The following is a 13,844-nucleotide window of genomic DNA, read 5'->3' as shown; positions in this document are numbered from 1 at the left end:
TGAATATTAATATGACTCATATGACCTTGCTGCTCTTGAGAAGACATTGGAGAAAAATTATTCCCTGGTGATATACATTTATTATTTTAAATTTTATTTCTGCTTTTAGCTCCATCCCAGGCACAGTGTCCATAATTCAAACAAAGTTGAAGCCATAAGACATGCTATTGGAATGTTAGCATATCAGTATGTTGCTTTGTCACTCTCAAAAAAAAAAAAACCTTTATATTCCAATATATAGAATTTAGAATACCGAATACCTATTCTAACCCCAAATTATCCACAGGAGCCATATACTGAACATATATAAATCTGCTCTTAAGAAGTTTCTCCTATAAATTCCATATGAATATTTGAATTCCCTGTTGTGGCCAACACCCTTGGACCATGGTTTGAACAAATCTGAATCTTTACGATCTGTGAATGACTGCAATAGCAATATGATTTATACTGCGATTCTTTAATTTCTTGGTTTTTAAGACTTTTTTCTCATATTCTTATATTAATTCTGATCCTCTATTATGGCCCCATTCTACCCTAGGGAACCATGACTTAAAAAAATTATAATCTCCACTATCTTAGAGTGCTAGCATATTGATATGACTAATAACAGCCTTCCTGTTTTGGGTGAGATGCCCTGGGAACATGATTCAAACAAACTTGAATCTTCACCACCAGAGGTGCACTTTTTTGTGCACAATAAACATACAATTTCTTTCAGTGGGTGGCACTGTAACTCTCCACTTATCTATCCCGATTTTTTTTCAGACCTGTGCAAGCTATAGATCTGCAGCTACATCAGAGGATACTTGTACAAGTATATTAACATGATTAATACGACTTTTCACAGCCGGCCTGCAGCTTTAAAGAAAATTTTGAAAGATATTTTGGAAATCCTATATTTACTTATACAGAACTTTGACCCAATACTACAGACTCTTTTCCGTCCCAGTGGTTCTTGAGAATCTGTTGACATATACTGTGAAAATCTCAGGCTTAAAATTTGAAGACAACAACAAGGGGTTTAATTAATCTTCATCTACATGTTTGTTTGGCAGAAAAAGAACAGCTTCTTCTTTTTTAATAACATTTAATTCAGCACAAATTCTGATTTTTCTTATTTCATTAATCTAGATGCTAAATGACAGATTTCAGGCAGTCAGTCCTTTAGATCAGGTGAGCTAAAGACAGGTTCTATAAAGTTAGACCTTTAGATCAGGTAAGCTATGAGACAGGTTCCAGGCAGTCAGTCCTTTAGGTCAGGAGGGCTATAAGACAGATTCAAGTCAGTCAGACCTATAGTCAAGGTGAGCTAAAAGACAATTTCAAGTCAGTCAGATCTATAGACAAGGTGAGCTACAAGACAATTTCAAGTCAGTCAGACCTATAGACAAGGTGAGCTATGAGACAGATTCCAGGCAGTCAGACCTATAGACAAGGTGAAATATAAAACAAATTCTAGCCAGTCAGACCTATAGACAAGGTGAGCTTTAAAACAAATTCAAGTCAGTTAAACCTATAGACAAGGTGAGCTATAAGACAGATCCCAGGCAGTCACATCTTTAGATCAGGTTAGCTATAGGGACAGTTTCCAGGCTGTCAGACCTATAGACAAGGTGAGCTATGAGACAGATTCCAGACAGTCATATCTATAAACAAGGTGAGCTATAGGGACAGGTTCCAACTCGTCAGATCTTTAGATCAAGCAAGCTATAAAGACAGGTTCCACACAGTCAGACCTTAAGAAATTGTGAACTTTAAAGACAACTTTCAGGTAGTCAGACCTTCACATCAGGTGAGTGATAGGAAAAGGTTTCAGGCAGCCAAACTTTTATATGACAGCTTCCAAACGGCCAGACCTATTGTTGTTTAGAGGGAGCTTTTTATGGATATAGTTTGTTTCTTTAACTATAATTCCCTAATAAATATTTGACCTATCGGCAAAGGTTTGAACAAACTTGAATCCACGATTTATGAAGATGGCTTGCTACATATTATATGACTAATTGTTGAATTTATTTTACTTGTGAGACAGGATTTTTTTTATATTTTCAATCGTGCTTGGCACTCATGAAAATATCAAAGAATCCTGTCCCACTCATGAAATAAATTCCATATCTAACAACAAAACATTGAATATCCTCAATGTACACCACATGTGGATGCTTGCATATTATTATTATTAATATGACTAACTGAAGCCCTGCTGTTCTTACGAAAGAGAGTTTTAATGGTTGTTTTTTAAATATTCATTTCCTTTATAAATCTGCAGTCCCATCCTAGCCCCAGGGGCCATAAATTGAACAAACTGATCTACACTATATCAGGAATATCTCACTTAAGTTTTGTCTTTTCTGGTCCAGTAGTTCAAAGGAAGATATTCAAATGATGCCACCAAATGTTCAATATTGCTTCATAATCTCTTCTTAGAAGAGGATGTGGCTTCTTGACAGAAGGATGTTTTGTGGCAAGTAATGTTGAAATTGACCCAGTGTTTACAAATGCAAGACAAATGAACAGACAAACGACAAACACTTTTCAATCAGAAAAGCTCTGCAAGCCTTTAGCTCAGGTGAACTAAAAATTCAAAGACAATTTCCATATTATTTTATTTAACCACTAACGTCCTTATGTAGTCAATTTTCAATAAAATGAGGAAAGTCTTTGTTGTTATTATTCAGGAAGATTTTTTTTTATGAAGTTTGTCTTCATAAAGCTAAACTCAGAATGTTGAAAATCCATTTAAATGTGCCTTGTGTAAGTCATAATTCATTAAACACTTTTTAAAAATTTTGTTAAAAATTCATCAGGATAATTATGGAAAGCTAAAAAAATCAGATCAGACTTATTGAGGTACGTAATTTCTTCTATAAACCTAATGCTCCCTAATCATCAAGATTGATAAATGTTTAAAACTAGTCTGGAAAAAAAGCATGAACCTGACTTTATACATACATATTGTATGAATTTATGTTCATACTATATGTATGCCATGAATGTGTATACTATATATACATATAGTATGAATTTATCTCATTCAAAGACTCACTGAGCCAGTGATAAAAACAAATACCCTAAAATTCATTTCAAGAGTGATAGTGATAAGAAACTCTCTACAACATAAATAAAATTTGAGTATGATTATACAGTGTACTTCTTTTATTTATTTCTGAAATTAAATAAATAATTTTTATTCACACTCAGAATTTTTATTACAAAATTAAGATTATTAGTACTGTCTGTTACCTGCAGCAAATCTGAATGGACTTATTCTCCAACATCTTAAGTCAGTCATGTTGGAATTAAAATTAATCCCTACTATTACATTGTGAAAAAATAAAAAGCTGAGTATATTCTGTGACACAATTAACACTCAGTTTCTGTGACAATCTGTGAAATAAGAAAAAGTATGCTTAAAATGCTTTAAAAGAGAGACAACTCTCAGACTGGTTTACTATAAATATTCAATTTATTACTCAAAATAAAATGCCCAATGCTTTCAATTTTTGTTACAATTTGTTGACACTATTTCCACGAGAAAAGGTTAGAGTTCAAACTGATTCCATAATTAAATCAATGAGACTAAAATTTTGAGCATGATTATATATTCTTCAGTGTGAATATTTTGAAATCTTTGAATTTCAGTGGTTTCTCTCATTTTATAGTTTTATTTCATTGGAAATGACTTATTGAACCAATGTTTTCTTCTTGGAAAATTTAGTAACTTAATCCACATGCATTAAAAAATATCCCAGGGCTTTACTGTTCCTGTTGGTACAGGGTCTTGCACCCTTTCAATTTGGAATTTTAAGGACATACGCAACGTACCTTACCTACTGATATTTTTTCAAAATATTCTTAATTTAAGATCATAATGCCATCAGATGTTCATAGACAAAAAATCAGCATGCATTACCAGGGGTTTTGAAAAGATATCAATTGATGAAAATTCTTGTATAATTTAAAGAAAAATATACAAAAATTACTAAACATATATTTTAGATGTTTTGTTTAGCAAAATTTTTTTTAGAAGAAGAGTACAACAGGATATATAGACATTAAAATGTAGCACACAGTTCCTTTAAGTATTGGAACTCTTCAACACCAGGGAAAAAGGCAATAAAGTTCAAACTATGTTGCGTATGTCCTTAAATTGGAAAAAAAAGTGGCAAAATATAGAAATATTGATGTTTTATCACACTTTACTGTAGGACAGACAGTTAGATTGTATGCTTATCCCATATGCACATCCTCTATAAAATATCAGAATTCAAGACTACTGACAAAAAAACATTGAAAAAAATCAATCTGCATTTTATTTGGGAATATCACCATAATTTTTTTTGGGGGGGGGGGGGGCAATTTTAAATTGGGACAGGGTCCTCTTACTTTACCTGCTACAGATTATTAAGCACTGTGTAATTAGGAAGTAAACAACAAGATTTTTTTCAGAAAAAGATTGGGAAGGGGGATTTCATGTAGCCTTCAGGCATGTGGCTAGGTAGCTCAATTGATAGAGTAGCTGACTAGAGTTCATGGGGCCAGGGTTCAAATCCAGGTTTGATCTGTTGCATTTTCTCCCTGTTACATTTGGTGCTCTTGACCACCCCTGGACTTGCAAGAGAAAGCCCTGCCAAGGGCAAAAAATTTGGGTTGTGTCTTGAGGGCAATGATATCTAAAGAGGGCAGAATAAGGTGGTCAGCAGGTCCAGCACAATACCCTGATAAAGGTATATAGCAGGGATGGGGTCAATTACTTTAAAAAGTAATTAATTAAATTACAATTACTTTGACTTTTTCTTCAATTAAATTACAATTAAATTACAGGCTTTCTAAGACATGTAATTAATTAAATTACAATTACTTTGCAAAAGTAATTAATTAAATTACAAATTACATTTTAAATTTTTTTGAAAATTTTTATAATCCTTGTCAGTGAATTAATAAACAGAACATCATTTATTTGTATATAAGCTCAGCCTCTGCACAAACAGTACAAGAAATAATATGCTATTAATAGGCATTGTGTATCATTCTGGTTTAATTTATAACATTTATTTACAAAACAATAAGAATCTCTTAAAGAACTATCCGAGATCACTTTGATGCAGTTTCCACCACACAAAACCTACATATACACAAATTGCATGGCTTATGATATTTGATTAAAAATGAGCATTTTAATAGAGTGAAATGAGTCGTAACTGTAACCCTTCAAATTAAATATTTCCTTTGAAGGTAACCTGAACATCCTAAATTGCTATTTATGTTGAACAATTTTACTTCATAAATCAGAATTGTACAGATAGAAAATTCATTCATAAAAATCTGTTTAGATGTTAAAGTAATTATCAAATTGAAAGTTTTTTTTCTAAAGCTAGCAGAACATTTTAAATTGAAATAATTATCTCCATTGGCTTTGTCTTCTAAATCATGGAATGAATATCTCTTTCGAGGAGTTGATTTGTTTTGATTGCAATTTAAAGCTGTGATCTGGAGGGCAATTATCTCTTCCCAACAAGAGAGAACTTATTAATGACACACACCTTCTTTTACTTTATTATTGATCAAACAACAAAGACTGAAATATAATAAATGTGTGTTTCATAGCTGAATAGACCTAAGAAGGAAGGTTCAAAATTCATATTTATAAATATAGATCAAAAAATTCAAAATTTACATAATGATTAGAAAGAAACCAGTTTATTATTATCAAGCCAATCATTTAATTATTTTTTTGTAAGCATTAACCTAAGACTTTGTATAATTGAAGGATTGAGGATATCTGTTTAACAATAAAATAAAAACCATGCAGTAAAATGGGGAGGTAGTGGTGATGATATATCATGAATATATCATGAATGTGTATCATATAAAGTAATTGAATGTAATTGAAAAAGTAATTGAAATTACATGGTATTTTTTCAGTGTAATTAATTAAATTACAAGTAATTGAAAAAATGTTCAATTACAAATTACTTCCAATTACCTCAAAAAATGTAATTAATTACAGTCAATTACAATTACTTTTTTCAATTACCCCATCCCTGGTATATAGCTTGATAAAGCTATATAGCTTTATCAAGGTATTACAAATACCTTGATCAAGGTATTTTATTTAATGAAAATACAAAAAAATCCTAAAAAAAATAAATACTGAAAGTCGAGTTCTGAGTTGTTGTCAGTAAATTCACTCATGCATGTAAAGTACTCAAACACGAAGAAATCAGTGTAAAAGCATGTCCTGTGAGGAGACCTTCTTTTATGCTTTCTTTTTGATACCTGTGTACTTTTCATGCACGACTGAACACACTGATCACAACTCATAACTCGACTTTTAAATTTAATTTTTTAAGATTTTTTTTTTGTATTTTCATTACATAAAATACCTTGATCAAGGTATTTGTAATACCTTGATAAAGCTATATAGCTTTATCAAGCTATATACCTTTATCAGGGTATTGTGCTGGACCTGGTCAGGTAGGTTCATTAACCAGTGGCCAGATAACTCACTTAGTGGAGCACTTATCAAGCTAGAATTCAGGGAACCGTTGCATTTTCTCCTTTCCTATTCCGAATTTCAGAATTTATATTTTTCACACAATTTTTTTTTAATAAAATTTAATTGTGACATTAAATAATAGCAAAAAACTATAATATAAATACTGCATGTTGTTGAGGGTAACATTAAAAATTTTTACCCCTTGAAAAGCATTGTCAATCTCTGCTGCTCCTCAGTTGAAAATGTTTTTTGAAGGGTGACAATTTTCAATATTACCCTCAACTACATGCAGTATCTATTATATAGTACTGATTTGAATTTTTTATACAGATAAAATGAAGGTGAAACTTGCACACATAGACTTTGTACAGTCAATATTTTTGGGAGGAATATTACCAATCTTCAAGCAATGTTGATTGTTGCTAAGTTTTATAGCCCTGAAGGGCCATGGTATCATTATTCAGAGGGTAACAATGTTTTTTAAAAGATGTTTCTCAACAAATCAAATTCAAATAATTTACATGAAAGTATAATATTTACAATTATGCTGGGAAGGTAAAATGGAATGAAAGAATACCTGACAAATTCACAACACAAATCCTATATGCTCTGGCTACATCAATGGCCTTGCAAGTTGAGTTTGTCTTTAAGATGCTAAAATCTATATCAGAACCAATTATTGTGTCACTACAACCTGGTACAAACTGATATGTACATGTTGACATTTAACCTCTTATGACAAACCCAAGATTCATTTTCCTCTGAGTCATACTTTAAGTTCTATATTAAATGGCTGCATTGTATGAACATCCGATGTATTGTAATTAAAATACTCATGTTTGGTACATCAACTTAAATTCCAGATATACTAATTACAAAAATATTTAATTGTAATCCATGCACTCTCTCAAAAATTGATTCAATTCAATTCAAAAATTGATTAAAATGTAGCAATCCAAAATTAGCAATTTATCAAAGGTCACAATGTTCTTAATAACTGATCCAAAATGCATATTATTCATTAAGTGGTAAAAGCAGAATAAGTAATGAATGCAAGATCTGGTCTTTGAATACATTAACAAGTTCTGGTCTGAATTATAACCTCTGTGATATTCTACACAAAAACAAATTACTGTTCTAACAGTATTAAGTCTAGTTAAATTGAGGATGAATGGATTATAGAAGGACAATTCTGAATAAGATAGATGATGTATTTCATACCTTGACGATAAAGAAAATCAAAATACACTACAGTGTGTAGAATGATGAATGATGTGAAATAATCAATGCTACAATAACACTTATTGACTTATTAAAATATATATATATACCTCCAGTTTCATGCTTCAAGGTGATACATGAGTCAAATGACAGCTTCCTCACAGGAAACTCAATATTATAAGAAATATATACCAAAGTGAAAAACATAAAACCACCAATATTGGTTCCTGTTGTCAAACTTCTATTTCAAATTGCTTACAAGTTTATGAGTTTAAAAGTTTATGATAACACGAATTCATTAAACATAATAAAGATATTACATGAATATCTATTGTTACACAAACTGTGTTCAGGGGTGTGCAATTAGCATCGCCCGACGCCCGGGGCTACCATTTTTTGGGGTCGGGCTAGTTGTTCTCTGCATGCAGGTAGCCCCTTGGGCTAGTAAAAATTAAAAATACCAATGTTATAAATGAAAATCACTACCGGTATTTTCACTTATTTTTTGCTATTAAATTCCCAACCAATGAAAAATTTCCAGGCAGAATGCTCCTATTGTTCGTAAATCTCCATAATCTTATCCATTTTGCAGCACTTCCTGACTTATTTACTTCCAAAAACGATCGTTTTTTTCCTAACCCGAATTTCCTCCATTCATGTGTTTATGGTAAATAAAGGCAGATATCTATTATTTACGATCACTCAATCAACTGAAAGATAAGTATTATGTGATTTACGTGTACATAAAAATATATTTCCAGTGTATTTAATAATTTAAGATTAAAAAAAAAAGATTTCACTTCGTTTTAGATGATAGAGCTAGTGCAATATGCACAGAGAAAAGGGAAAAAAAAAATTTATTTAAATTCATTTTTATTTTCTATCATAATTATTAATTTATACATGATTCAATTTTACTAGTGAGAATAAAACTTTAATTTTAAAAAGAATTACCTTAAACCCCTGACTTATTCAACAATAATTTATTTTTAAGTTGGTACTTTTCCCACCTACATTTGGGCTAGTAACTTTTTACTTGCATGGGGGTAGTAACTTTATTGCTGCCACTAGCCCGTGGGCTAGTACTTGATTTTTTTAATTGCACACCCCTGGTGTTGAAGACAATTTTAGACTAGACATTGCAATAAAATGACCATCTCAGTTCAAACCTCACTGAAATAACCAATAGTGATACTTAATCATATATACCAAAATAAAATCAAACTTTTTTTTTTTCAAACTATTTAAAGAAGTGTGCACCCTAACTGTCAATTCCTGCTTATATTTTTACATCTGAGTGTTTAATTCAATATAAATGACAATTTGGCCATTAAAACTTGTGTGAATGCAAAGAACAGTTCATCAGTAATTGATTAATAATTTTTAAAAAATGAGTGTCAAAAAGTTAATTGCTCTTATTTTCAAGTCAATTGTTTTATTTCAGCAATGTTAGAAGGAGTTAATTCAGTGATTTTACCTGTTACTTATTCGTTAGTGACTTAGTGTAATGGTTTGGGCTATATATAGATCATGGATACTAGCCTGGACAGCTAAGTGGTTAGAGCACCTGACTAGTAATGCAGTGGGTCTCGGGTTTGATTCCTAGTCAAGCCATAAATTTCTCCTTTCCTATGATGCCATTGGCTACCCATTGACTTACAGGTGAAAGTACTGCCAGGGGCTAAAGAATTCAGGTTGTGTGTCTTTCAGAGAGAAGACAATTTAAGGAGGGAGGATATAATAGACAGTATTAAACCCATAAACTGATAGCTCAATGGTTACAGTACCTAACCCATCTGAGGTTCAAGATTCGATAGCCACAAATTTCCCCTTAGTTTTCCTCTTACAATAGACTTTTTTTTTGTACTCAATAACCTCAAATGCAAGTAAAACAGAAAATGGATAAACTTTTTGCCAGTTAATTCTGCTAATGCTAAACCATTGATAGAAATGACACCGAACATGTCTTCTTTGTATATGTTAGAGATAACACTGTCAATACACAATGGCTCTTGCTTCTCGGGGAAACACCGACTCAGCTGATCTCACCGATGATAACCAGGAAATGACAAAAGAAATATTCATTGAAACTTTACGACATGAAGTAAAAAAGTATAAGTTATTGCTCACTTCACGATTACACGATTGTTATCACTTTTTATTTAATGTTTTATGAACCTCTTTTGAAACTATAAAACCAAAACAAACAAAATATGGAATGTGTATTTTGTCTGTTGTTTGGGCGGGGAGTTTATCGTTTTCAGGTCAACTAAGATCAATATCTACTTATGAATAAGATGAATTTTACCCTTTTCGCCACTTTCTGTGCTTAGAGGATCCACACTGGCCTGTGGATCACTGTTACTTCTTTGTCGTGTGTATTTATGACCTGTTACATTTGCAGAGTCGGTGGCCATGATCGCACAATACCCATTTTTGGGCGAACTTCCGGTGTTTTTAAGGTCATGAACTTCTATTTTCTCTTTCAGCTTTTAATTGCAAAAAAAATATACAAATATTAGATATACCCCTTCCATTGCATAATTATTTCTCTAACATATAATTTCATATTTTAGTTCCGTATTTTATTTCTAAATTTAGATTTAAACGTGATGTCAATGGCTCGTGACATTTGACGTCACGTTCAGGAGAAGTGAATAAACAAATTGCCAAATACTCAATATCATCTGACTTTTTCAGTCAAAAGAAGACAAGACAGCAAGATCTAACAGTTCAGAGAATCATTAACATACAGGTAGGTAGGTTTTACCTTTGTCCCTTGTAGTGCATAGAAATAATAAACGAAAAATGTGAAGAGGAAAAATGGCTGTCATTTAGTGATTACAATAAAACTTCCTACATGGGTATCAGCATGTACTTCACTCGGGAAAATGAGTCATTCTGTGTTTTATATATGATATACTCTGTGTTTTTAATTAGAATCAAACAAGATGTCGGGATTATATCCTACTCTAGAAGACATGAAAGTTGACCAAATGGCACAGGTACTGTACATTTTGTAATTTTTATAAATTTCTGAAACATAAGAATGAAGGAAACAAATATTAAAGCTGTGTTTTTTTGTTTCTGTTTTTTAGATAAAAAAATACTTGATAAAAACTTTGTATATACTTGTATTTCAAAAAAAAAAAAATCCTACTTTGTGGATATATAATACTTTAAAGAGATAATTATTTTACATGCATAATCTAGGTATTAGTTTCATTTTTAATTTGCCGATAATATTTCAGTGGTTATCTTGAATATATATTGTCTTAAGATACAACTCAAATTGACAGAAACAATCCAATAATTAATCTGTCGTACATCTTTTAGGCTCAGCATCAGTATGAGTCTGCGGCTGCTGGTCAGATTGCCTACCCACAACAACAAGGGTCACAACCCCAACCATACCCCACACAGCAAGGAGCCTCCCTCTACCCCTCACTGGGGAGCTACATGGGTCTAGAACTTACCCCAGCTTTTGTAGAACAAAACATGCCTGTAGTGGCACAGGTAAATACTTACACCCAAAGGTAACAGGTGTCTCTTGAAGAATTCATAATAATTACAGGGAAAAGAGGAAAACACCAACTGTAGAAAAAAAAGTTACATTTGTTTTCCTTTCAAAATAGCATAGACTGTTACATATAAGTGTAGATTTAATTTCTTAAAATTATGGTGTCATACCAGAATTACAAATTTAATAATGGAAATTTGGATAAAATGAGTTACATGTACAATGAATCTAAGGGAATCTTATTAATCCAATCCTATACTTTTTTTTGAGGTTTACTTTTAAGTTGTAGGGAAAAGTAAAATTTACTGGGGTCTTTTCATGAGATATAGAAGTATACCACCATTTAAGTATTCAATTAGCATCTTATAATATAAAGTACATTATGTATATATGCAAAAGCCTTGTATAAAATAAATTTTTGCTAATAATTATTGTTTATTACATATACATCAAGGCAGAAATCACCTGTTCGTATGAAGATTCAAGTGGTTGATGAAATAAAACATAATTATAAGTAATACGCATGTTAAATGAGAACAAAAAAACAATGGTATCAAATATCCAAGGTCATTCTTTTTTTCCCCTGTTTTAGAACATGCAAGTTGGACTTCGAACAAATTCCTCGGGACAAATGCAAGTAGCTCCAATCACAGGAAGCAACAAAGGATTACAGAGAGCTGAAATCAAACAGGGTGTACGAGAGGTTGTGGCATGTAAAGACGCAGATGGAAAGATTGGCCTTAGACTTCGGCATGTCAACAATGTAAGAAATAGTAGTTTAGAAAGTATTGGCCTCAGACTTCAGCATGTCAACAATGTGAGAAATAGTAGTTTAAAAAGTCTATTAGTAATAGAGGCAGTATGTTGTTTGTATAATGACTTTCGAACTATACACTAAAGCAAAAAGTTTTGAACATTGAGAAAATTATGTATTCTATCAAGGTGTAATTATTGAGCTTATCTATTTCCTTTTCAACAATAAGGGTAACTGGCATTTACCCCTAAAAAAAAAATGTTCAAAGACAACTAAGTATTGATGAACAGAAATCACTGTTGTTTACTTAAGTAGGGAAAATGCATGCAAATAAAGTGTTCAGTTAATGTATCTTCATGTATTAAACTGTTAAGAATGCTTGAATTGATTACAAATTGAGAAATACACTATAGATTTTAATTTGTTTTTGACCTCAATCTAACTGCATAAAAATACCACTGACAAAATCAGAACTCTCAGGTTCACTGTATAGAGGGTTCTGAATTTTATAAAAGTACTTTACGGTCAGTAATCATACTTATTGCATATTTCGTTTGTAAGAAGGAGAAATTGAATTTTTATAGTTTGACTTCAAGTTAGTTTTTATAGCATTTGAACATAATGAAATGTTTGTCTTTTAGGGTTTGTTTGTGGCATTAGTACAGAATAACTTCCCTGCAGCTCTGGCTGGTCTGAGGTTCGGTGATCAGATTTTACAGATCAATGGTAAAGATGTAGCGGGCTGGGATACCGATAAAGCTCACAAGTTCCTTAAGGATGCTCCCCCACAGAGAATTGTATTTGCTGTCAGAGACAGGTGAGCTAAAACATTGATAGTCCTCCCTAAATATGCGAGGACTTGAGTTCCCAGTAATGAACATATAATTGTACCATTATCTGTGAATTATTTACAGAGCCAAAAAAAAAAAAAAATGCAATGTACGTGTATATCTTAATTGTTGAATATAATTATTCTAGACCATTTCTTTTTTAATGCAGACCATTTGAGAGAACTATCACAATGCAGAAGGACAGTCAAGGATTTATTGGTTTCGTGTTTAAGGATGGTAAAATTAAGTCTATAGTGAAAGAATCCTCCGCTGCTAGGAATGGAGTACTGACAGATCACCAGCTTATAGAGGTCAATGGTCAAAATGTTGTGGGATTAAAGGTAAGCACTGAGTAGGGGGTCCTCCAGTGTTTCTAAAAATTCACATTATCAAGAGTACTGTAAACAAGCTTTGTAAGTGTGTGAGAAATTTCCGCAAGTTTTGCATCTTTCTTTTACTCTCAAATATATCGAACCTCCCAAACTTAAATTTTTTAATTATGTATTTATGTAGGATGTTTCATCCATCGTGAAAATTAGTCGTCATGGATGGATTTTTACAATGATGAATCAAGAATGAAAGTTGTTGCAAATAATAGTTTGTTTACAGTATATTGAAGATGCTAAAGAAAAGATTGGGAAAAAATGCCCCATTAACTAAACAGAGGGCATCTAGAAGTTGCCCATTAGTTCCACTTAGTCATAACTTTGACCTACTTTGAGGTGAAATACTCATATTTCATACACATATCTTCTGTGCGATTACATATTGTATCAGTAGATGAGAGTAGAATAGTCTACAATAGGGGGTTGGTTAAGAAAAAATATTTGAAAATGAAGAATACAGAATCAGTGTGTGATTGGAATTCAAAAAATAAAGTTTTAAAGAATTTATATCTTCATTTAAATTGTTAATGATTGGCTGTCAAAATTTAATTGATGGACACAAGAAAAGAACATGTCCATTTAATATTCACCATACAGGTGACAGATCCTTGTCCATAGCATAACCTCTTAT

At 32.0% G+C, this 13,844-nt stretch overlaps 2 protein-coding genes across 3 annotated transcripts in view; one reads left to right on the top strand and one right to left on the bottom strand.

The window, feature by feature from the left end:
* Nucleotides 1-10,188, bottom strand: part of LOC133199623 (phosphatase and actin regulator 4B-like) — a 42,956-nt gene extending 32,768 nt beyond the window's left edge. For both annotated transcript variants that reach the window (XM_061335474.1, XM_061335475.1), the window contains exon 1: nt 10,032-10,188. In XM_061335474.1, coding sequence (XP_061191458.1) covers nt 10,032-10,140 — 109 coding nt within the window. In that variant the 5' untranslated portion in view covers nt 10,141-10,188. The remainder of the gene's footprint in view (nt 1-10,031) is intronic.
* A 139-nt stretch (nt 10,189-10,327) lies between these two features.
* LOC133199624 (syntenin-1-like) overlaps nt 10,328-13,844 on the top strand; it is a 9,221-nt gene continuing 5,704 nt past the window's right edge. The window contains exons 1-6 of the mRNA XM_061335478.1: nt 10,328-10,478; nt 10,664-10,728; nt 11,060-11,239; nt 11,836-12,006; nt 12,639-12,814; nt 12,997-13,168. Of these exons, the coding sequence (XP_061191462.1) occupies nt 10,675-10,728; nt 11,060-11,239; nt 11,836-12,006; nt 12,639-12,814; nt 12,997-13,168 (753 nt within the window). The 5' untranslated portion in view covers nt 10,328-10,478; nt 10,664-10,674. The remainder of the gene's footprint in view (nt 10,479-10,663; nt 10,729-11,059; nt 11,240-11,835; nt 12,007-12,638; nt 12,815-12,996; nt 13,169-13,844) is intronic.

This window comes from Saccostrea echinata, unplaced genomic scaffold (assembly GCF_033153115.1).
Source record: "Saccostrea echinata isolate AGI-Se365-2 ecotype Australia unplaced genomic scaffold, CSIRO_AGI_Sech_v1 ptg000034l, whole genome shotgun sequence".
Lineage (NCBI taxonomy): Eukaryota > Metazoa > Mollusca > Bivalvia > Ostreida > Ostreidae > Saccostrea > Saccostrea echinata.
This window is presented reverse-complemented; position numbering and strand designations above follow the sequence as displayed.